This window comes from Poromitra crassiceps, assembly GCF_964638095.1.
Source record: "Poromitra crassiceps genome assembly, chromosome: 10".
NCBI lineage: Eukaryota > Metazoa > Chordata > Actinopteri > Beryciformes > Melamphaidae > Poromitra > Poromitra crassiceps.
The window spans coordinates 8,104,857-8,128,390 of NC_139631.1; the positions used below are offsets into that span (position 1 = coordinate 8,104,857).

General features: G+C 46.2%; 1 protein-coding gene across 1 annotated transcript in view; it reads left to right on the forward strand.

The window, feature by feature from the left end:
- Positions 1 to 1,743: 1,743 nt before the first annotated feature.
- The window catches only part of LOC310783821 (extracellular matrix organizing protein FRAS1-like), a gene marked incomplete at both ends in the record, with an annotated part of 130,091 nt that continues 108,300 nt past the window's right edge, over positions 1,744 to 23,534 (forward strand). Inside the window, 5 exons of the mRNA XM_083644720.1 lie at positions 1,744 to 1,758; positions 1,938 to 2,027; positions 4,852 to 4,999; positions 11,792 to 11,935; positions 13,518 to 13,661. Of these exons, the coding sequence (XP_083500846.1) occupies positions 1,744 to 1,758; positions 1,938 to 2,027; positions 4,852 to 4,999; positions 11,792 to 11,935; positions 13,518 to 13,661 (541 nt within the window). The remainder of the gene's footprint in view (positions 1,759 to 1,937; positions 2,028 to 4,851; positions 5,000 to 11,791; positions 11,936 to 13,517; positions 13,662 to 23,534) is intronic.

Here is a 23,534-nt window from a genome sequence, read left to right on the forward strand (position 1 = left end):
CGCAGGGGACGACTATCGCGAAGATACTCATTCTGAAGGAGTGGAAGTCCCCCTGTCCACCTTCTTTTCAGCTGTGGCTGACGGACATGGTCTTGGTTATACGTATGGAGAGACTCCGGTTCCTGAGGACCAATTCACTTAAGCCGTTTTCCCACATGCGTACCGGAAAATTACCTGTAAGTCAATATCGGACATTTCCCTTCACACCTCTCCTCTGGCATGTGGGAATCTATCAGCGAAATTGCCTGTATGGGGGGGGGAGGGGGGGGCGGCACTGCAGAGCGGGTGGGGAGTGACGTGTCGGCAAAACTCCGAATGGTGAAATAAGTTTGCTTGTTTATCCGTTCACCTGCGTAGCGTTGAAGCACTTTTTACAGACTGGCTTCATTTGATGTGTCCGGGCTTGCCTTGGCTGTCGGCAACGTTGCTTAGTCCCTGTCGGACTGTGACTGAAGGAGGAGGACGGACTGTGGCCAGAGAGCGAGCAGAGAGGAGAGGGGAAAATCAGCACAGCACACACATGAAGCTGACATAGGCTACTGCTCTTATTATCACAAGATCATTTCGCCAGTTTGCTTTAATGTGCGCTAATGATTAGATTATGCCCGCTGGAACATTAAGCAACGTGTGTACACCTCGCCCATGAGAGTGTCGCGCAGAATATGAAGATAGACTAAACCGGGGACAGATCATGACAGTGTTATGTACCTCTGCGCTGCTGCGTGAGACTAGAGCCGTCTGGAAGCGAGAGAGACCAGGAGGGAATTTATTTTGGGAAGATGCTCTGAACAATTTTGACGACGTGGAATGGAAGCGTCATTTTCGCATGTCCCGGTATTACGTGCTGAGTCTGGTCCGACCCGCACGCAAGATCACCCGGTGGCGAAAACCACTGGAAGCGCGTTTGCGACTGGCAATAGTCCTTTGGTGGTACGCAACACCAGGGGAATATCGAACAATCAGCTGTGTATTTGGTGTTGGACTGTCTACTGTGTGCATTGCAACCTGGTCCACGAAGTCACAGCCCACTGATAGCGGAAAATGCCTTCGGAAATCAGCAAGCTGACATACTGCTCTTATTAGGCTATCACAAGATCATTTCGCCAGTTTGCTTTAATGTGCGCGAATGATTAGATTATGCCCGCTGGAACATTAAGCAACGTGTGTAGGCTACTCCTCGCCCATGATTGAAGGACCGCTGTCGCGGAAAATGACCTGAACCGTTTCCACTTGCGTCCCCTTAAGACCATACCGCTCTTGTGACTGGCACGAAACTGGTGAAATGTCGGGGACGACGGGGTCGCGCTTATACCGGCACGGCGCCTTTCTCACATGCAGGCATTAGACCACGTACCGGTCATTTTGCGGTACAAAGCGCATGTGGGAAAAGGGCTTTAGGAAATTCACAATGATCTGGGACCCATTTCTAGCCTACTTAGATGAGGTTAAGAGCGACAAGAAACTTGCTCAGCTGACGTTTCATGGACCCCTTGTGTGGGATCCCACACACATCTCTTGCAAGCACATAGGCACTTGACGTGGCTGGTAGCACCATGTTGTAACATTAATGTTGGTATATGTATATATACTATGTTGTTGTTGTTTTTGTCTGAGCCTCTTTTTGTTTTCTATCTTGTGAAAATTACTAAATAAAATATGGGGGGAAGAATGAGAGGAAGACTTGCAGAAGACAGAGGCAAACACAGCAAATACAGAGCTGCACTTTGATTTAGCTGGTAAATGATGGTGATGTTATCTGTAAGAACAACACACTTTACACCCAGCTCCCCACTCGCTCTCTGGCCTTATCAGCTGGGCCTTTTTTATTTTCTATTTGTTCATTTCAAACCTCTCCAGGACCACAAACAACAAAATGTTGCTTTGAAGGATGATAAAGTTTTGAATTATTATTGTTATTTTTTGTCTTTTTTTTCCAGGGAGAGGAGCTGGTTCACCTGCCGGGGAAGTGCTGTCCGGAGTGTTCCTCCGTCAAATCTTCCTGTTCGTACCAGGAGCAATCTCATGAGGTACTTTACTTTACTTTACTTTAGATCCCATGAGGTACTTTACTTTACTTTACTTTAGATCCCATGAGGTACTTTACTTTACTTTACTTTAGATCCCATGAGGTACTTTACTTTACTTTAGATCCCATGAGGTACTTTACTTTACTTTAGATCTCATGAGGTACTTTACTTTACTTTACTTTAGATCCCATGAGGTACTTTACTTTACTTTAGATCCCATGAGGTACTTTACTTTACTTTAGATCCCATGAGGTACTTTACTTTACTTTACTTTAGATCCCATGAGGTACTTTACTTTACTTTAGATCCCATGAGGTACTTTACTTTACTTTAGATCCCATGAGGTACTTTACTTTACTTTACTTTAGATCCCATGAGGTACTTTACTTTACTTTACTTTAGATCCCATGAGGTACTTTACTTTACTTTAGATCCCATGAGGTACTTTACTTTACTTTAGATCCCATGAGGTACTTTACTTTACTTTAGATCCCACGAGGTACTTTACTTTACTTTAGATCCAATGAGGTACTTTACTTTACTTTAGATCCCACGAGGTACTTTACTTTACTTTAGATCCCATGAGGTACTTTACTTTACTTTAGATCCCATGAGGTACTTTACTTTACTTTAGATCCCATGAGGTACTTTACTTTACTTTACTTTAGATCCCATGAGGTACTTTACTTTACTTTAGATCCCATGAGGTACTTTACTTTACTTTAGATCCCATGAGGTACTTTACTTTACTTTAGATCCCATGAGGTACTTTACTTTACTTTAGATCCCATGAGGTACTTTACTTTACTTTAGATCCCATGAGGTACTTTACTTTACTTTACTTTAGATCCCATGAGGTACTTTACTTTACTTTACTTTAGATCCCATGAGGTACTTTACTTTACTTTAGATCCCATGAGGTACTTTACTTTACTTTACTTTAGATCCCATGAGGTACTTTACTTTACTTTAGATCCCATGAGGTACTTTACTTTACTTTAGATCCCATGAGGTACTTTACTTTACTTTACTTTAGATCCCATGAGGTACTTTACTTTACTTTACTTTAGATCCCATGAGGTACTTTACTTTACTTTAGATCCCATGAGGTACTTTACTTTACTTTAGATCCCATGAGGTACTTTACTTTACTTTAGATCCCACGAGGTACTTTACTTTACTTTAGATCCAATGAGGTACTTTACTTTACTTTAGATCCCACGAGGTACTTTACTTTAGATCCCATGAGGTACTTTACTTTACTTTAGATCCCATGAGGTACTTTACTTTACTTTAGATCCCATGAGGTACTTTACTTTACTTTACTTTAGATCCCATGAGGTACTTTACTTTACTTTAGATCCCATGAGGTACTTTACTTTACTTTAGATCCCATGAGGTACTTTACTTTACTTTAGATCCCATGAGGTACTTTACTTTACTTTAGATCCCATGAGGTACTTTACTTTACTTTAGATCCCATGATGTACTTTACTTTACTTTAGATCCCATGAGGTACTTTACTTTACTTTAGATCCCATGAGGTACTTTACTTTACTTTAGATCCCATGAGGTACTTTACTTTACTTTAGATCCCATGAGGTACTTTACTTTACTTTAGATCCCATGAGGTACTTTACTTTACTTTAGATCCCATGAGGTACTTTACTTTACTTTAGATCCCATGAGGTACTTTACTTTACGTTAGATCCCATGAGGTACTTTACTTTACTTTAGATCCCATGAGGTACTTTACTTTACTTTAGATCCCATGAGGTACTTTACTTTACTTTAGATCCCATGAGGTACTTTAGGTTTATTTACACATCGACATGATATCAAAATGTGGAAAAAGAGGGGAATAATCAAAACAAGCTAATATTAATATTAAAGGAACATTTGACGATGGGTGAAGTTTCTTTTAGTACACAAAACAGTCCTGGAGCTTCACAGCGAAACAGCGTTGCAGCTTTCTCCTCAACAACCGAAGTTCATTAAAACATTAAAAAAATATATAAATATGCTTGTCTGGCTTAATCCAACTCTCCGGCAGCCTGTGTATAGATTTGTTGTTTTTTAGGCCGGGTTTCACACGTTATCTTTTCACTGTATAGATTGGTTTAGTTTTTTGCCCCGGGGGGATTTCTGTTGAGCCACAGCTCCGCCTGCTATAGGCCCTTTTCACATCGTCATGGTAACAGCTTCCACATTAAGAAGCAGGTGCAGCTCTGGCCTTCATTAAACCGCTCCACAGCCTGGACCCACAACACAAATAGGGGTTTTGTTCCACTCAAAAGTCAAGTCAAGTCTCTGAACGAACTAGAGACTCAGCTTAGATTAGATTTAGCTGTTATTCTCCCTTTTGTGATCAGCGCTGCTGCCATTTGGCCTTTTTGGACTTCTCTTAGTTCCCTGATTTTCAAATTCACACATCAAAGTGTCATTGGTTGGACCCGTTTAAATCTCAGCCACGCTGCTAATTGGCATTCAGCTCAGTGCCTCTGCTCCCTCTAGCTACCTTTTTACTGCTGATTCACTTTGTTCATATGCTCTTTCATGTGCTGTTTTCATTCTTTTGTCCACCTCCCTAAATGTTCCTGTCACACTTTTACTTTGAGCTTAATGAGAAACTTATATATACTTATACTAATATGTTCTAATAATGCTCTCTCTCTCTCTCTCTCTCTCTCTCTCTCTCTCTCTCTCTCTCTCTCTCTCTCTCTCTCTCTCTCTCTCTCTCTCTCTCTCTCTCTCTCTCTCTCTCTCTCTCTCTCTCTCTCTCTCTCTCCCTCTCTCTCTCTCTCCCTCTCTGTCTCTCTGTCAGAACCTGTCTCGGTGGAGTGATGGCGGCTGTAGGGAGTGTGAATGTCGTGACAGCCAGGTGACCTGTTACCTGCGCTCCTGTCCCACCTGCCCGCCAGGCATCCTCTCCGTCACCCAGGAGGGACGCTGCTGCCCCCAGTGTCACCAAGGTACGTGACAACCACAGTGAAGGGGCTCAGTGCTGCCCCCAGTGTCACCAAGGTTACGTGACAGCCACAGTGAAGGGGCTCAGTGCTGCCCCCAGTGTCACCAAGTTACGTGACAGCCACAGTGAAGGGGCTCAGTGCTGCCCCCAGTGTCACCAGGTTACGTGACAGCCACAGTGAAGGGGCTCAGTGCTGCCCCCAGTGTCACCAGGTTACGTGACAGCCACAGTGAAGGGGCTCGGGTGTTGGGTGCATTACCGACGCCACCGGAGTGATGCCACCCAAAAAAAGTTGCCAGGTGCAGCTGGGTCAGGTGGTCATATGAACAGTTTACGTAGCGCTGATGCTAATTTGCCACGCCCCCCTTTGCAGTACAATGCAATCTCAATGGAGGGTGAGATCTAAGAACCTGAACCTGAAGCTCATTTGAGAGTCTGCATCCTAACGAGCCAATTAATTAGCCCCAAATAGACTCAACGCCCCCCGTCATAATTAGCTGTTGTCCTCTCACACGAAGCCCGTGGAAATGAGAAGAGGCAGAAAAGTTGACTTTCTCCAGGTGGAAGTTTTCCCATGAATTAGACTTGATTGAGTCAAAGCATAGTAAGAAGACATGGTTTAGTTGGCTGCTAATTCAAAGCAGAGTGAGCTGACTTGTCCTGGTTTTAGAAGAGAAGAGAGGAGGCAGTTTTGGGGATCATTAAACAAATAATAAACAAGTTATATAATGAATCTGTGCTGCCAGGGAGGATTATGTAAAGTCATAATTTGACGTTGTTTTTTTCACACTCGGCTGCAGTGATTCTCCTCTTCGTCCTCATCATCGTCACTCCGCTTGTGTTCCCAGCCAGGGTTCAGGCAGGTTCAGGCCCATTCTTCCTTGAACATCGGCCACTTTTAAAGTCTAATTTTTCTATTACGATGAACCTGCTGCATGAATAATTCTGAGGATGAAGGTCCTCTGCATCAGAAAACGTCCAAAATCCACCTTCAGATCCTCTCACACTGTAAGATCTCATCCATGTGTGATGTTGGCTGGAGTGGATTCCAGGAGCTATTTTGTGGTGAAGTGTTATGGTTGACTTTTGGTGAACCCACTTTCCATATTTCTCTGGATGTTTTTCAACAAATAATTGTAATCAGTGATGTAACAGTAATAGTAAGACGTAGAGACAGGGACAGAATGTAGGAAAACAGGATCAATCCAGAAGGAGGCGGTAATGCAACATAAAGGATGCCAACTGCCATAAAACACCACAGGAGAAGAAGAAGAAGTTTGTTTCAAATCCCAGAACATCTGGGTCAATGAGAAAGAGGACGACGCTAAAGAAGCTCATGTGTGCTCAGTTGACCTTTCCTGGATGAATAAAGGCTAGAGAGAGAGAGAGAGAGAGAGAGAGAGAGAGAGAGAGAGAGAGAGACTGATAATGAGAGAGAGAGGGAGGGAGAGAGAGAGAGACTGATAATGAGAGAGAGAGAGAGAGAGAGAGAGAGACTGATAATGAGAGAGAGAGAGAGAGAGAGAGAGAGAGGGAGGGAGAGAGAGAGAGACTGATAATGAGAGAGAGAGACTGATAATGAGAGAGAGAGAGAGAGAGAGAGAGAGAGAGAGAGAGAGACTGATAATGAGAGAGAGAGAGAGAGAGAGAGAGACTGATAACGAGAGAGAGAGAGAGAGAGAGAGAGAGAGAGAGAGAGACTGATAACGAGAGAGAGAGAGAGAGAGGTTACATATGCAAGGCAGTCAGAGGACAAAACGCAGCTTGTCCTTGGGGAGGCTGCTCAGTATGTGTCAGCATGATGTAGCCTGAGGACAGAGACAGACAGAGTGAGAGAGAGAGAGAGAGAGAGAGAGTCTCCCACTCAATACAAACTATCCTCACTCTATCCACTGTTTACTTTAGTTTAACCTCTTTTTGTGTTCAATATATTTATTGGGCACACCATATCAAGTCAACATGTACACAGATATACCCAGGCAAAACAAAATACACAACAAGTAAATCTATAGCGAGAACTAACAAAGAGGGTTCCCTCTGAAACCAAAGTTACTTCCAGGTATTGTCTTCCAGGTTAGTCCCCTGTCCTAGCCTATTGTCTTCCCAGGTTAGTCCCCTCTCCTAGCCTATTGTCTTCCAGGTTAGTCCCCTCTCCTAGCCTATTGTCTTCCAGGTTAGTCCCCTCTCCTAGCCTATTGTCTTCCAGGTTAGTCCCCTCTCCTAGCCTATTGTCTTCCAGGTTAGTCCCCTTTCCTAGCCTATTGTCTTCCAGGTTAGTCCCCTTTCCTAGCCTATTGTCTTCCAGGTTAGTCCCCTCTCCTAGCCTATTGTCTTCCAGGTTAGTCCCCTTTCCTAGCCTATTGTCTTCCAGGTTAGTCCCCTCTCCTAGCCTATTGTCTTCCAGGTTAGTCCCCTCTCCTAGCCTATTGTCTTCCAGGTTAGTCCCCTTTCCTAGCCTATTGTCTTCCAGGTTAGTCCCCTCTCCTAGCCTATTGTCTTCCAGGTTAGTCCCCTTTCCTAGCCTATTGTCTTCCAGGTTAGTCCCCTCTCCTAGCCTATTGTCTTCCAGGTTAGTCCCCTCTCCTAGCCTATTGTCTTCCCAGGTTAGTCCCCTCTCCTAGCCTATTGTCTTCCAGGTTAGTCCCCTCTCCTAGCCTATTGTCTTCCAGGTTTGTCCCCTCTCCTAGCCTATTGTCTTCCAGGTTAGTCCCCTCTCCTAGCCTATTGTCTTCCAGGTTAGTCCCCTCTCCTAGCCTATTGTCTTCCAGGTTAGTCCCCTCTCCTAGCCTATTGTCTTCCAGGTTAGTCCCCTCTCCTAGCCTATTGTCTTCCCAGGTTAGTCCCCTCTCCTAGCCTATTGTCTTCCAGGTTAGTCCCCTCTCCTAGCCTATTGTCTTCCAGGTTAGTCCCCTCTCCTAGCCTATTGTCTTCCCAGGTTAGTCCCCTCTCCCAGCCTATTGTCTTCCAGGTTAGTCCCCTCTCCTAGCCTATTGTCTTCCAGGTAATGGACTACAGTCTCACAGCACATGAGAGCAGACAGACTGAGGGTCGTGTACAAGCTGTCTCTGCACATCAAGCCCAGCCACCTCCTGCTACTGTGTGATGAAAGCTGCACCCGGTACACCTAGTCCTGGTACACCTAGTCCTGGTACACCTAGTCCTGGTACACCTAGCCTAGTCCTGGTACACCTAGTCCTGGTACACCTAGCCTAGTCCTGGTACACCTAGTCCTGGTACACCTAGCCTAGTCCTGGTACACCTAGTCCTGGTACACCTAGTCCTGGTACACCTAGTCCTGGTACACCTAGTCCTGGTACACCTAGTCCCGGTACATGCAGTGTACTTAGTGAAGCGTTTCATGGCAGCAGCACAAGAGCCAGAGCCCAAAGCCAGTCTGCACATTTCTAACTCAGTCTGACCAGCAGCCAAAAAACCAAATTATTGGTGTTTTTACTGATAATTGACTAATTGATTAATTGATTAATCGACTAATCGTTTCCTAAACCCTTCATCGGGTTGTCGACTTGCATGGTCTTGTTTGGTTTGTGGGGTCAAAACAAGACCTCTCTCGGTCTCTATGTGTCTCTGTCTCTGTCTCTGTCTCTGTCTCTCTCTCTGTCTCTGTCTCTGTCTCTGTCTCTCTCTCGTTCCTCTCTCTCTACCTTCCCATTGGACCCATAGAATCTCCCATAAGCCTATTAATCACGTCTGTCTATGGACTCAGAGGTGGACAGCCTCTCGTGTGATTGGTCAGTTCATATCTGGAGCTGTTGCCAGAGGAGTCGTGCTGCGTTCACATCTCGTGGGAAACACGGTACATGTGAGCTTCCTTCGGGGCAAATACTGTTCAGCTCAGCTACAGCTGTTCCACTGATACTGACTGTATGGGTTCCGGCATGGGAGGATCACGCTATTCCCCCCAGTTCTCCTCCCCTTCCCCCCATCCCGACCAGGCGCCCCGACCTGCCAGAGGAGACGCTGGTGCACAGAGCAGGACACATAACCCTTAATCTGGCTTCTCACCTGCAGACACCGCCAATTGTGCCTGTATGGACGCCCGACCAAGCCGGAGGTAACATGGGGGGGGTTTGAACCTGCGACCCTCGTGTTGGTAGGCAGGGCATCTACTGCTGCTGCACTACACTACCCAGACACCCTATTTCCACATAACATGAATAGTGCATTTGTGGCCAGACCCAACACACACCAATGTCATATAATATCGTTAATAGCGCTCACATTAGTGAGTTAATCACCTCAGACATTTCATCATATTTCATCAACACAACATTGGCTCCAGTGTTTTGGAGGTTTTATTTTCCTCTTAATGGTAGACATCTTGGCAGTCGCTGCTCCATTATTCACTGGAGAGCCGCCATTTCAGTGGGAATCAGGGTGTGAAGTTACCAGCAGCTAACAGCCAAGTGTTGGTAAATTGTGGCTGTGGTCGGCTTACTCTTAAGAGCTTTGGCAGCGAACCAGCCAACATGTGGAGGTCACAGATGAGTCTAACAAGCTAACTGGCAGGTAAAACACTCCGAAGATTTCTGCTGGATTATTTTGCTGATATTTTGGACACGAATACGAACTTCCCCGCTATGTAGCGTATTAAAAGAACACGTCCACACAAGTGAGGCAGTTCTCGTTAGGGTTAGGTAATCACTCAGGGTAGACTTGTGCCCTTAATGGATCCTCACCTCTACATCGCTCGTTTTCATACAAGTTTAATCACAGCTGATTTTGTTTTTGTGTGTGTGTGTGTGTGTGTGTGTGTGTGTGTGTGTGTGTGTGTGTGTGTGTGTGTGTGGTTCAGGGGTTTTGACTGGGCAGAGGAAATGAAAGTAGAAAGTGTTCAGACATGATGCTGCTCTTCTTTCTGCACACAGCTGCTGCTACGCTCAGATGTAGCCGCTGTCCTGTAGAGGGCGCTCTGATGTAGCCGTCCTGTAGAGGGCGCTCTGTTCTCAATCTGGGGGTCAGGACCCCCAGGGGGGGTTGTAAGATTATTTTGGGGGGTCGTGGCATGATTGTCAAAAAAGAAAGAAGGAAAAAAAAAGATTTTCCTCCCATGATGATTCAATCTCCCATAACAATGGTTTAATGCAGGGATGTCAGAGATACGGCCCGCGGGCCGGATCCGGCCCGCGGGCAGGTTTCATCCGGCCCGCGAGATGTTTTGGAATATAAAAAAAATAAAAATAAAAATTATTTTTTATTATTATTATTATTAAATTCGCACCCCACTATCATGAACTACGTGGAGCTAATAAGCAAGCTAAGAGTTCATTCATAAGTTAATTAACCTGCACTACAAGGAAGTATGTCAGTAGGTCATCAGGTGTAAACAAAGCCGCCATGATGCCACGCTGGAATTGAATCGCGCATTCAGCTACCTACCAAAAAACAAAAGAATCAACAAGATCAGGCGCGGACTGCATAATCCGGCACGTCGGGCAAATGCCCGGTGGCCTGGCCTGGCCACAGCAGGCCAGGCGCCGCCTACTGGTTTACTAGTGGTTTTATTACTTTATTCAGGGTTAAAGTGGGTGCATCTCATTGTAAACTTGGACTTGGCCCAAATTGGGCTTCAAACGGCCCAAATTGGGCTTCAAACGGCCCAAATCTGGCTTTAAACGACCCAAATTGGGCTTCAAACGGCCCAAATCTGGCTTCAAACGGCCCAAATTGAGCTTTAAACGGCCCAAATTTTTCGACGCCGGCACGCGCGCCGGCCCGTATCGGCCTGGCCTGCTTGGTATCTAATGCCCGGCCTGAATTATGATCCCAGTCCGCCCCTGAACAAGATGCTGTCGAAAAAGAGAAAGGTTGACACGGAATGCAGGCAGTTTCAAGAGAAATGGAAAGAGCAGTATTTATTTTGTGAAGTAAATGGGTAAATGAGTCGAATTGATTTTTAGTAAAAAAAAAAATCCGGCCCCCATGAGGTCTCAGTTGAACAAATCCGGCCCTCTACCTAATATGAGTCTGACACCCCTGGTTTAATGTATTATGAAGCTATGTAATCTTCAAACACGAGTTCAGTGAGTGAGTGAAATCAGTGTGTGAATGCGTGCGCACTGTCGTTGGGTTTGGGTAACGAACTCCAGCCTAGAGATTTTTGCTTACGTTCCTCCGCCGTTAAGCACACAACCTACTTCAACCTACTCTATAAGTTTTTAGCTCTTTCTGCAACTGCTGCGCCTGTTGCTTAATGCACTTTTTATACTCTTTTTTAAAGTTTTGTTGTGATGCTTTTAAATGTCCATTTTATTCTCTTCTTTTCTTTTCTTTTCTTTTCCTGTCAACCATTTTATGTGAAGCACTTTGAATTGCCTCTGTGTATGAAATGTGCTATACAAATAACTTGACTTGACTTGACTTGAACATGACGTTAAATGTCAGTCTGAGTCTGTGTTACAGGATGTTTGTATCAAAGTGAATGTGAGTGTAACATCAGTGTGACCTGTGTGTTGTGACCTGTGTGTTGCAGTGCAGTGTAACATCAGTGTGACCTGTGTGTTGTGACCTGTGTGTTGCAGTGTAACATCAGTGTGACCTGTGTGTTGTGACCTGTGTGTTGTGACCTGTGTGTTGCAGTGCAGTGTAACATCAGTGTGACCTGTGTGTTGTGACCTGTGTGTTGCAGTGCAGTGTAACATCAGTGTGACCTGTGTGTTGTGACCTGTGTGTTGCAGTGCAGTGTAACATCAGTGTGACCTGTGTGTTGTGACCTGTGTGTTGCAGTGCAGTGTAACATCAGTGTGACCTGTGTGTTGTGACCTGTGTGTTGCAGCAGTGCAGTGCCATGCAGACTGCCTGTCGTGTTCGGGCCGTCCGGAGCACTGTGACCGCTGCAGGAACCCCAAGGCCCTCCTCCACCTGGGCCGCTGCCTGGCCGTCTGCCCCGCAGGCTTCTACCCAGACGGAGCCGTGTGTGCAGGTAGGAGACTCCCTTCAATATGTCAACCAGAGCAGCAGTTCCTTCTCGGTCTGTAACAGAGATCATCATTTCCATCAGCCACACCTGAAAAGAAGGTGAAGAGGAGGACTTCCATTCCTTCAGAACGAGTCTTGTGGTCGACAGTGTCAGAGATTGTTGCACAGCTGTAGGGAAGTTTAGAGAGGGCAACCGAAGATGGCGAGTTCTGCCTCCGGCTGAAGGGTTATTTTTTTGTAGGTCTTAGGGTAATGTCACGCATATTAATTAATCACTCCCATATTAAATAATTGAACACCTTCAACTCACTATTTGTAGGCCTTAGAGTACCAATCAAATAGTTTGGCCCAGAATCCCGTTAGTGAAGGGCAGAGCCAGAAGGCATGAGATAGTGTGATATTACTTAACATTCTTCACAGATCACTGCAAGAAATCCATCTATCTATTGGATATTTCTGCTGTATATATTCAAACATTTGAGTTTAGGCATGTCAACAGTCAACACATGAATACAAAGTCCCAACCTGCATCTCCTGATTCTCTCACCTGAAATGAACCAACTCTGTGTGTGTGTGTGTGTGTGTGTGTGTGTGTGTGTGTGTGTGTGTGTGTGTGTGTGTGTGTGTGTGTGTGTGTGTGAGATAACTGTCTGACTGATAGGAGCCAATAAGGCCTCCAACAGGCCAGAACATCTCTCTCTTTCTTCTCTGTCTTCCTTCCTCATCTCTCCATGTGCTTGAGTCCGTGTGTGTTTATGTGGGCGACAGTAGAGGAGTGAGTGTGAACGTACACATCCTGTAGGATAACGTCCGTCACTCGTCTGGGTGGGCGGGATCTGTACATTTAAAGGGGACTTTAGTTGCGTTTCTCCTTAGATTGTCTCTTTGACTAAATGACGTCATGTCTCTTCATTGCCCCCCCCCCCCCCCCCCCCCCCCCCCCGCATTTTCTCACTCAGTGGTTTGGCTCCCTCCTGGATATGATCTTCATTAATAATCAAATAAATTCATATTTAATGCCTACTTACTATTTGTGTATAATGGACTGCACTGCACTTCCTGTTTCCTTTGATCTCCGAATTTTGATATGAATATTGATCTGAATATTATATGACTGCTCCGCTGCATACTGACACTAAGACAAATTCCTTGTATGTAATCTTGCGTATTCTATTGTGGCAATAAAAGTGATTGTGATTGTGAAATCCAAACGGCGCTCTGCTTTGAAGGCTTTTCTTCAAAAGGGAGATGTTGTTTGCGTTCTCCTGACTGACACAGATGAGAGTACGGCCGACACGTTGCTCTCTCGTGATTGGTTAAGGAGAAATGGAATTCCCCTGGGGGATTCCCCCTCATGGAAATGTGTTGGAGTGGAGGCGGTGTCAGACGAGCAGAAGGAAATGGAGTGTGACGAGTTGACAACTCAGTCTGCTATCAGGCTGTAAATGACCCATACTGTAGGTGTGTCTGTCTAGTTAGCCCGCTGATGCACTGCCCACCTGTCAGCGATATGTCGTCGCCCTCTGCTGGGACAGGTGCGTAATGAATCTGTGAATGACTGACGGGTCAGTGTCTCTCCTCTGCAGCCTGTCAGCCGTCCTGTGCCAGCTGCAGCGGTGTGTGGGAGTGCCAGTCGTGCAGCGGCTCCCAGCTGTTGAGCGCAGACAGCGGCCAGTGCCTGGCTTCCTGCCCCCCCGGCTCCTACCAGCACGACCACGCACACTGCCGACGTGAGTACACAGTGATGTCACGCACACACTGCCGACGTGAGTACACAGTGATGTCACGCACACTGCCGACGTGAGTACACAGTGATGTCACACGCACACTGCCGACGTGAGTACACAGTGATGTCACGCACACTGCCGACGTGAGTACACAGTGATGTCACGCACACTGCCGACGTGAGTACACAGTGATGTCACACACACACTGCCGACGTGAGTACACAGTGATGTCACGCACACTGCCGACGTGAGTACACAGTGATGTAACGCACAGTGATGTCACACACACTGCCGACGTGAGTACACAGTGATGTCACGCACACTGCCGACGTGAGTACACAGTGATGTCACACACACACTGCCGACGTGAGTACACAGTGATGTCACGCACACTGCCGACATGAGTACACAGTGATGTCACGCACACTGATGTCATGCACACTGCTGACGTGAGTACACAGTGATGTCACACACACTACCGAGTACATACGTGCAGTGACTGACACAGCCTTCAGCAACCATGTTTGATGGTGTTTTGGCACAACTTCACTAACAAGGTGCGTGAAGTGGGCAGGTAACACTATGAAAGAGGAACGTCCAGCAGCACCTGCAGTACTGAGAACAGATTTAGAAGAAGTAAAAAAAACAAATGGATTTGACTAATAATCTTAAGCTTCACAGACCAGTTTTTCACAGTATATACACATTTCTGTGCCGGTTTACCTGGGAATTGATGGATGATTATGTGTTCAGATAATGCTACCTTGTTAGCTAGCTAATCATAATATGTTGTCAGCTAACCATCCAACAACAACTAGCTTCCACTGTCCTGTTGGTATCACATCTCATTCGCACAGTAGCTAATGTTATACAGTAGCTAGTAGCTACTGTAGCTAGTAGGCTGCGTGGAAACTCTCCTCTCCTCTCCTCTCTAGTTACATGCTTTACTCCAGTGGTTTGGAACCTCTCACAAAGATATGTTCCCCATAAGTCATCTCACCGTTCCTTTTATTTGAATACAAACATTCTAATATCTCTCAAGCGACTCGTCTCCGGAGCATCCGACAGCTGAACAGACAGACAAACCTGATGCGACAGAACATGAACAGCAAAAGTAGTGCATCCACACTTCCACAAACATGCAGTAGAAAGTTGGACGTCTGCAGGGGCAGTGTTTCAGAACACAACTCGGCTGCTCGGTTCCAGTGGATTGGTTTCAGAATAACTTTGAATAGATGTTCCCACTGAATATTTTATGACGTGACTAAGAAGAAGTCTCCCTCTGGGGTCCAGGTACTGTATTAAAGTACTGTATTATTGCCTCTGTGTTATTGCCTCACTGACTTCGCCACGATAGTCCTCCTTATGAGGCACAGCGCCAACCAGAACCCATCTACTGTACAGATGCAGGTAGATGATACAGATACAGGTTCAGTAGAGGTCCTGCTGTACAGATGCAGGTAGATGATAGAGATACAGGTTCAGTGCTTTTTATGGTGTGCTGCTGCACTTTGCCTCAATCCTCCCCAGTGGGATTCTTTGAAAGAAAATAAATGTTTCTTTGCTCGTCCAGAAAGAGCAGTGGTCTGGTATTGAGAGACACGAAAAGTTTGTCTTCAAAGATAATACAGTTTTGTCCAAGTTGCCGCTCTCCTTTCCATCATGCCTTGTTTTTCTGCACACACTCAGCATAGTTGCAGATATCAGCTGGTGCTTCCCTTCAGAAGAAGCCAGTTGCTGCCATTCATTCTCGTCTCCACAGAGAGAGAGAGACTCCATCACACGGTCAACGTGGACCTTTCTGTTTCCTCCTCATTCCAGTGAGCTGAGTCGAGTGTTACGTTCTGCCCTGTATCCCATCACTCAGCTGAGTCGAGTGTTACGTTCTGCCCTGTATCCCATCACTCAGCTGACACCCGAAGAAATGGAAGTCTCCTCCGGGGAAAATAATGCCCCCAAAACACATTTAACTGTCCATGTCCTTCATGGGGCATTTTTGTTGTTAGCCGTGACAGCAGTTAATTTCAAGCTAGGTTTGACACCGTAAAGTTTGTATTTTCAAACAACAACAAAACAAATCGTATTACGTACAGCAAAATGATGGGTCTAAATGACACCGGTATTCCTCTTTATACAAATGTTGTAGTTCTCCTGGATTTGAGAAAGATTCTCCGCTGTGTCGATGCCGGAGAGATTCAGGATTAAAGCAGGAAGAGGGATTTCTTCAAAGCCTCCCACTGTGTACGCTGCTAATGGTGGAGTGTTCCCAGTGGTGTCGTGGAGGGTCGACGCGGGTAGAAGGAGTCTACCCACTTATTTTTCAGACCGATTGGCGTCTACCCACTTCTAACGGCAGATTCCACCAGGGGTTGTGTGAGCTTTGGGGACCTTCAGAAACCCCAAACTATATATATATATATAGTCTTGTATTTATTGTCTTATATATATATATATATATAAAGTGGCGGGGGGGAGGGGGGTGTTGAGGCGTAATTTACAGTCTACCCACTTCTCCAGGGACCACTACACCACTGGGTGTTCCTACATGGACTATTACTGAACCAATCTGCCTCGAATCGAAAGCCCCCAAACCAATAAATAAAACCGTGGTTCAGTGAGCAAACCCCCCACCTGGGCATGCTAATAAACTCCTGATGGCCTAACCAAGCGCCCCCATCGAGTGGAGAGGACCTGCGTTGGCTCCTGGGGATGATGATGGGTAGACAGAGAGAGAGAGAGATGAGAGAGAGAGATGAGAGAGAGAGAGAGAGAGATGAGAGGGAGAGAGAGAGATGAGAGAGAGAGAGAGATGAGAGAGAGAGAGAGAGAGAGAGAGAGAGAGAGAGAGAGAGAGAGAGAGAGAGAGAGAGAGAGAGAGAAAGAGAAAGAGAAAGAGGGCAAGAGTAACCACAATGTGATTACACCCCGGTCAGTACTGCAGCTCAATTTCACACCTAAATGAATATTGTCAGGAGGATTGGAATTCCCGTGCCTCCCAGTGCATACACTCCGTCCTCGGACCGCCTCAAAGTAGAACACAGTGCCTCCAAGTGGCTCACCGAGTAGTGCGCGTATCTTAAGGCTGCCGGTTGCACAAAACACCTTGAGTTAAGATTTTTCTTAGCGTGCGAGTTAAGGTTTCCATCAAATAAAATCATTTGTAATAAAATCTTCTCCTTAAGGTGGAACATTTTAAGGAAACCTTAAAGCAGCTACGAGCAAGATTTTCGATTGTTATTAACACATTCACTGCCACCAGTTTTTTTTTTACTGTAGGTAGCTTCTGCCAAGGTTTTTTTTTGAGGATTCTGGCTCATCTTTCAAGAGCCGAGGATTATTTTCTGCTAGTATTTTGTGAACACAAAATATCTCAAAAGAACTAATAGAATGTGTGCTTTCTCTGTCTAAAAGAGTTAGTTTGTAGAGTTAGTAGTTATGTAGGCATTAGCAGTTGAATACAGCATGGTTTCAGCGTCTGAAAATTTAAGCTGAGATAAATGGCTTTTTGTGAAATTCGATAGAACAGTCACTTTAACCATTTATTTTTGGCATCAGTAAGACGTCAGACATCTAAACAATAGTTTTGAACAGTAATTTCCTCCATAACAGCAGGAAACCCCTCTCTCCTTCAAACTCCTCCCTCCGTGTGTGTTCTCCTCTTCCCTCCGTGGCTGCAGCGGGTGTGTGACAAGCGAGTTGCTGTCTGTGCTGCCTGGCTGCCCCTCGTCGGGCGAGTCTGGATGGGCTCGCTCGTTTCTTGGGGTTTCGGTTGAGAGCTTTGATGAAGCTTTTCCGATTCTGGTCTTATTTATGCTGCGTGTTTCAAAGTGTGTTGCACCCATAATCTATTATGCAAATTTGCAATCCCCCACCGCCAGCTCCCTGCGCGAAAGCGTTTTCGCCAATCCATTTTCATGAGAATGGCTTCCTCACGCGGCTGTTTTTTCTTGGCTTTCTCTCGTCTTGAGAGCACTGTCGCCACTTAGTGGGTCGGTAAAATAGATTATACACATTCAATACCTCCCATATTTCTATAGGAGATGTACTGTAAAAGGGGTTGATCGACGTCCCACCGTAAAAAAAAAAATAATAATAATTTTGGACGAGATATCTCGTCCACGGCAGTCAACCGTTGGTTTCTGCTTGACGAGATATCTCGTCCACGGCAGTGAACGTGTTAAACAGTCTAAATTTAATATCGATGCATCACATCTTACCTCTAATAGTAAACGATACCAACGCAGAGTAGTCTCGCTTGAACCCCGAGTGAATCGGCCAGTGTTAGTCTGTCTGTGGCCAGGGCAGATCAGGAAGTGAAATGAAACGGTTTGCAGCAGCCACTTCGGCCATAACCACAAAATAACTTCCAAAAAACCTGTTAGAATATAACGAGAGATGTTCGCGAGAGTATGCATGGCATTCTCCTTGTTTATGGTATGTTGCTAGGCAGCGCGAACGGGTGAAGGCAGGCAGCTGCGTTTCACTTCCGGGTTTATCCGGTCCGCCGGAGAGAGAGAGCCCCCTGGTGACGCGAGTTTAGACAGACACAGACTTAATAATCATCAAGGGAGCAATCTCCGATTCACACGGCTTTGGTCTCAGCTACTATTATAGGTAAGATGTGATGCATCAATATTGTAATTATACTGTTTAATAACAATCGAAAATCTTGCTCGTAGCTGCTTTAAGGAGAAGACCTAGGGGTGTTTTGTGCAACCAATTTTATTTTATGGAAACCTTAAGGAGAAGACTTAGGGGTGTTTTGTGCAACCGGTTTTACTTTATGGAAACCTTAAGGAGAAGACTTAGGGGTGTTTTGTGCAACCGGTTTTATTTTATGGAAACCTTAACTCAGACGTTGTGCAACCGGCAGCCTTAAGATACGCGCACTACTCGGTGAGCCACTGGGGGCGCTCTCTGCAGATAGTAAACACAGTCAAATGAATCAGTCAGTGGTAGCGATTGTAGAGGTCTCCATCAATTTATCCTGCATCTATCCACAGTTAATACTGCAGAAAATACTCTCTTCAATGTTTCTTCAGTAGCTGGTCTGTGACCACTGCAAACTGCATAACACGTGCATAACTACTTTCCTACGAAAAGAGTTGGCAACACTGCAGGACAGCTATACACTAGGTTTTAGCTGTTTCCTGTGGATCTTAGAAGGATCCCCTAATGACCTTTTAGTGTTTAGAGTTAGCACAACTGGAGATTCAGAAACACAAACCACAATGTTTTTTGGGAGTTGGTTACTACAGTAGACCTTTTCAAACATGCCTGGAGGAGGTTTGCTGAACTCTCACCAACGAGGCCGACCAATCCTACTTATCTGTAAGAAGAACAAGGGCTTCACGAAACCTTCTTGACTGCTTCAGATTGCAGCCACAGGGGAACCCTATAGATTCCTTGAACCTTTTCATAAAGGATTCATGAACATTGCGCTGGGATTCTTCAACAAAGGGATCTCTTTCAGATGTTTTTCTTTGGATGTCAGAGGAACCCCTGGTGAAACCCTCGTTTTTTATAGTGACGTCAGCGCAGTTATCAGAGCTGTCCGAATGGAGAACGGCAATACATTTATGAATAATTGTCAATGGCTTTTTTTCTCCTTCTGAAATATGGTTGCGAGAGATTTGTAAATGCGTTGGCTTGTTGCGTTAACCAAAGACCACCTTGTATTTCAGATGATTTACACAGGATATCTCCAAATGTAGCACCCTCTCCTGTGTAAGAACCTTCTTCACGTTGTGTTTAGAGTGTACTGTGCATTTAACACAAAGGTCAAGTGCAGCCAGCTCGTTAGCAGACCAGAAGTCAAATGTATAAAACTGTGTATATTTAGTTGTCGAAATCTGTGTACGCCCCCAAAAAATCTCCCAATGAAATGTGTGTGAAAAAGGTGCATAAACGTGGTTTACGTGCGTTTAGCCTCCACTACAGCCCCGAGTGCAGTGCGTTTAGCCTCCACAACAGCCCTAAGTGCAGTCAAAGTCAAAGTCAAAGTCAAATTTATTTATATAGCACCTTTCACACACAGGCAATCCAAGGTGCTTTCTGAAAAATAATTGAAAGACAAGCAGCAATGCATAGCACACAAAGAAAAAAATAATAATAATAAAGAAATCAACAGCATATCAGAACACTTTAAAAATTAAAATAGAACAATAAAACCAAAACTGCTACACGCTAGCAGTTTGCCTAGTCGGGGCTGATACTAGCCTCTTCGCCTAGCAAGGCTGGTGATGCGGGTTTAAACCTATGGTTTAAACACTATAAAACAAAAATAAAAAATAAAATAGAGAGTTCCGCTCTATATCAAGAGAGTTCGGCTCTATATTAATACGTTTTCACTTTACAAGCAAAAAGGTCTCACAGACGGTGCGACGTGCGTGCGAGCGTCCTCCTGTGACTCTCTCTCAGCCAGAGGGGAAAAAATAGAACAATAAAAAAAAAATTGTAGAATTAAAACTTCAGTAGTTTAGTAGCAGTTAAAAGCAAAAGTAAACATAAAGGTCTTTAGCTTGGATTTAAAAATAGGCAGAGTAGGGGCAGATCTAATGTCTTCCGGGAGTTTATTCCAGCCATGGGAGGCATAGTGGGAGAATGCGGCTTCACCATGTTTTGTTTTGGTCCTCGGAACAATTAGCAGACCAGTCCCTGATGACCTAAGAGATCTAGAAGGTTCATAGTGTAGAAGCAATTCAGAGATGTAATGTGGGCCTGACCCGTTGAGAGATTTATAAACTATCAGCAGAATTTTAAAGTGTATTCTATGCAGTGCGTTTAGCCTCCACTACAGCCTTAAGTGCAGTGCGTTTAGCCTCCACTACAGCCCTGAGTGCAGTGGGTTTAGCCTCCACTACAGCCCTAAGTGCAGTGCGTTTAGCCTCCACTACAGCCTTAAGTGCAGTGCGTTTAGCCTCCACTACAGCCTTAAGTGCAGTGTGTTTAGCCTCCACTACAGCCTTAAGTGCAGTGTGTTTAGCCTCCACTACAGCCCTGAGTGCAGTGCGTTTAGCCTCCACTACAGCCCTGAGTGCAGTATGTTTAGCCTCCACTACAGCCCTGAGTGCAGTGCTTTTAGCCTCCACTACAGCCTTAAGTGCAGTGTGTTTAGCCTCCACTACAGCCCTGAGTGCAGTGTGTTTAGCCTCCACTACAGCCTTAAGTGCAGTGTGTTTAACCTCCACTACAGCCCTGAGTGCAGTGCGTTTAGCCTCCACTACAGCCCTGAGTGCAGTGCTTTTAGCCTCCACTACAGCCTTAAGTGCAGTGCGTTTAGCCTCCACTACAGCCCTGAGTGCAGTGCGTTTAGCCTCCACTACAGCCCTGAGTGCAGTGCTTTTAGCCTCCACTACAGCCTTAAGTGCAGTGTGTTTAGCCTCCACTACAGCCCTGAGTGCAGTGCGTTTAGCCTCCACTACAGCCCTGAGTGCAGTGCGTTTAGCCTCCACTACAGCCTTAAGTGCAGTGTGTTTAGCCTCCACTACAGCCTTAAGTGCAGTGTGTTTATCCTCCACTACAGCCCTGAGTGCAGTGCGTTTAGCCTCCACTACAGCCCTGAGTGCAGTGCTTTTAGCCTCCACTACAGCCTTAAGTGCAGTGTGTTTAGCCTCCACTACAGCCCTGAGTGCAGTGGGTTTAGCCTCCACTACAGCCCTGAGTGCAGTGCTTTTAGCCTCCACTACAGCCTTAAGTGCAGTGTGTTTAGCCTCCACTACAGCCTTAAGTGCAGTGCGTTTAGCCTCCACTACAGCCCTGAGTGCAGTGGGTTTAGCCTCCACAACAGCCCTGAGTGCAGTGCGTTTAGCCTCCACTACAGCCTTAAGTGCAGTATGTTTAGCCTCCACTACAGCCCTGAGTGCAGTGCGTTTAGCCTCCACTACAGCCCTGAGTGCAGTGCGTTTAGCCTCCACTACAGCCATAAGTGCAGTGCGTTTAGCCTCCACTACAGCCTTAAGTGCAGTGCGTTTAGCCTCCACTACAGCCCTGAGTGCAGTGCGTTTAGCCTCCACTACAGCCTTAAGTGCAGTGCGTTTAGCCTCCACTACAGCCTTAAGTGCAGTGCGTTTAGCCTCCACTACAGCCTTAAGTGCAGTGCGTTTAGCCTCCACTACAGCCTTAAGTGCAGTGCGTTTAGCCTCTACTACAGCCCTGTGCGTTTAGCCTCCACTACAGCCCTGAGTGCAGTGCGTTTAGCCTCCACTACAGCCCTGAGTGCAGTGCGTTTAACCTCCACTACAGCCTTAAGTGCAGTGCGTTTAGCCTCCACTACAGCCCTGAGTGCAGTGCTTTTAGCCTCCACTACAGCCTTAAGTGCAGTGCGTTTAGCCTCCACTACAGCCCTGAGTGCAGTGCGTTTAGCCTCCACTACAGCCCTGAGTGCAGTGCGTTTAGCCTCCACTACAGCCATAAGTGCAGTGCGTTTAGCCTCCACTACAGCCCTGAGTGCAGTGCGTTTAGCCTCCACTACAGCCCTGAGTGCAGTGTGTTTAGCCTCCACTACAGCCCTGAGTGCAGTGCATTTAGCCTCCACTACAGCCTTAAGTGCAGTGCGTTTAGCCTCCACTACAGCCTTAAGTGCAGTGCGTTTAGCCTCCACTACAGCCTTAAGTGCAGTGCGTTTAGCCTCCACTACAGCCCTGAGTGCAGTGCGTTTAGCCTCCACTACAGCCCTGAGTGCAGTGCGTTTAGCCTCCACTACAGCCCTGAGTGCAGTGCGTTTAGCCTCCACTACAGCCTTAAGTGCAGTGCGTTTAGCCTCCACTACAGCCTTAAGTGCAGTGCGTTTAGCCTCCACTACAGCCTTAAGTGCAGTGCGTTTAGCCTCCACTACAGCCCTGTGCGTTTAGCCTCCACTACAGCCCTGTGCGTTTAGCCTCCACTACAGCCCTGAGTGCAGTGCGTTTAGCCTCCACTACAGCCCTGAGTGCAGTGCGTTTAGCCTCCACTACAGCCTTAAGTGCAGTGCGTTTAGCCTCCACTACAGCCCTGAGTGCAGTGCTTTTAGCCTCCACTACAGCCTTAAGTGCAGTGCGTTTAGCCTCCACTACAGCCCTGAGTGCAGTGCGTTTAGCCTCCACTACAGCCCTGAGTGCAGTGCGTTTAGCCTCCACTACAGCCATAAGTGCAGTGCGTTTAGCCTCCACTACAGCCCTGAGTGCAGTGCGTTTAGCCTCCACTACAGCCCTGAGTGCAGTGCGTTTAGCCTCCACTACAGCCCTGAGTGCAGTGCATTTAGCCTCCACTACAGCCTTAACACGTTGAGTGCCAAGGACGAGATATCTCGGCTTACATAATCCAACCGTTGAGTGCCAAGGACGAGATATCTCGGCTTACATAAACATTTTTTCTTTTTGACGGTGGGACATCGATCAACCCCTTTTACGTCTCCTACACCAGAATTGGAGGTATTAAATGTGTATAATCTATTTTACCGACCCACTGAGTGTCGACATGTCTCTCCACAGTAGAAAGAGGCGACCCAAAACTGGAGGGAAAAGCGCGACGAAGCCGTTCTCATACTGTAAAATTGATGGCGAAAACGCTTTCACTTTCGCGCTGATGCACAGCGGTGGCAACGGTGGGGGGTTCCAAGAATAGATTGGATGCACACTTTGAAACACGCAGCATAAATATGACCAGAATCGCATCAAAGCTCTCAACCAAAACTCCACGAAACGAGCGAGTCCACCCAGACTTCCTCAAACAGCGGCCGCTCAAACAGGCAGCAGCCAGGCAGCAGCAACTTCGTTGTGACACGCCCGCTGGAGAGCCAGGGAGGCAGGAGGAGAACACACACGGAGGGAGGAGTTGGAAGCAGAGGGGGGTTTCCTGCTGTTATGGAGGAAATTACTGTTCAAAACTATTGTTTAG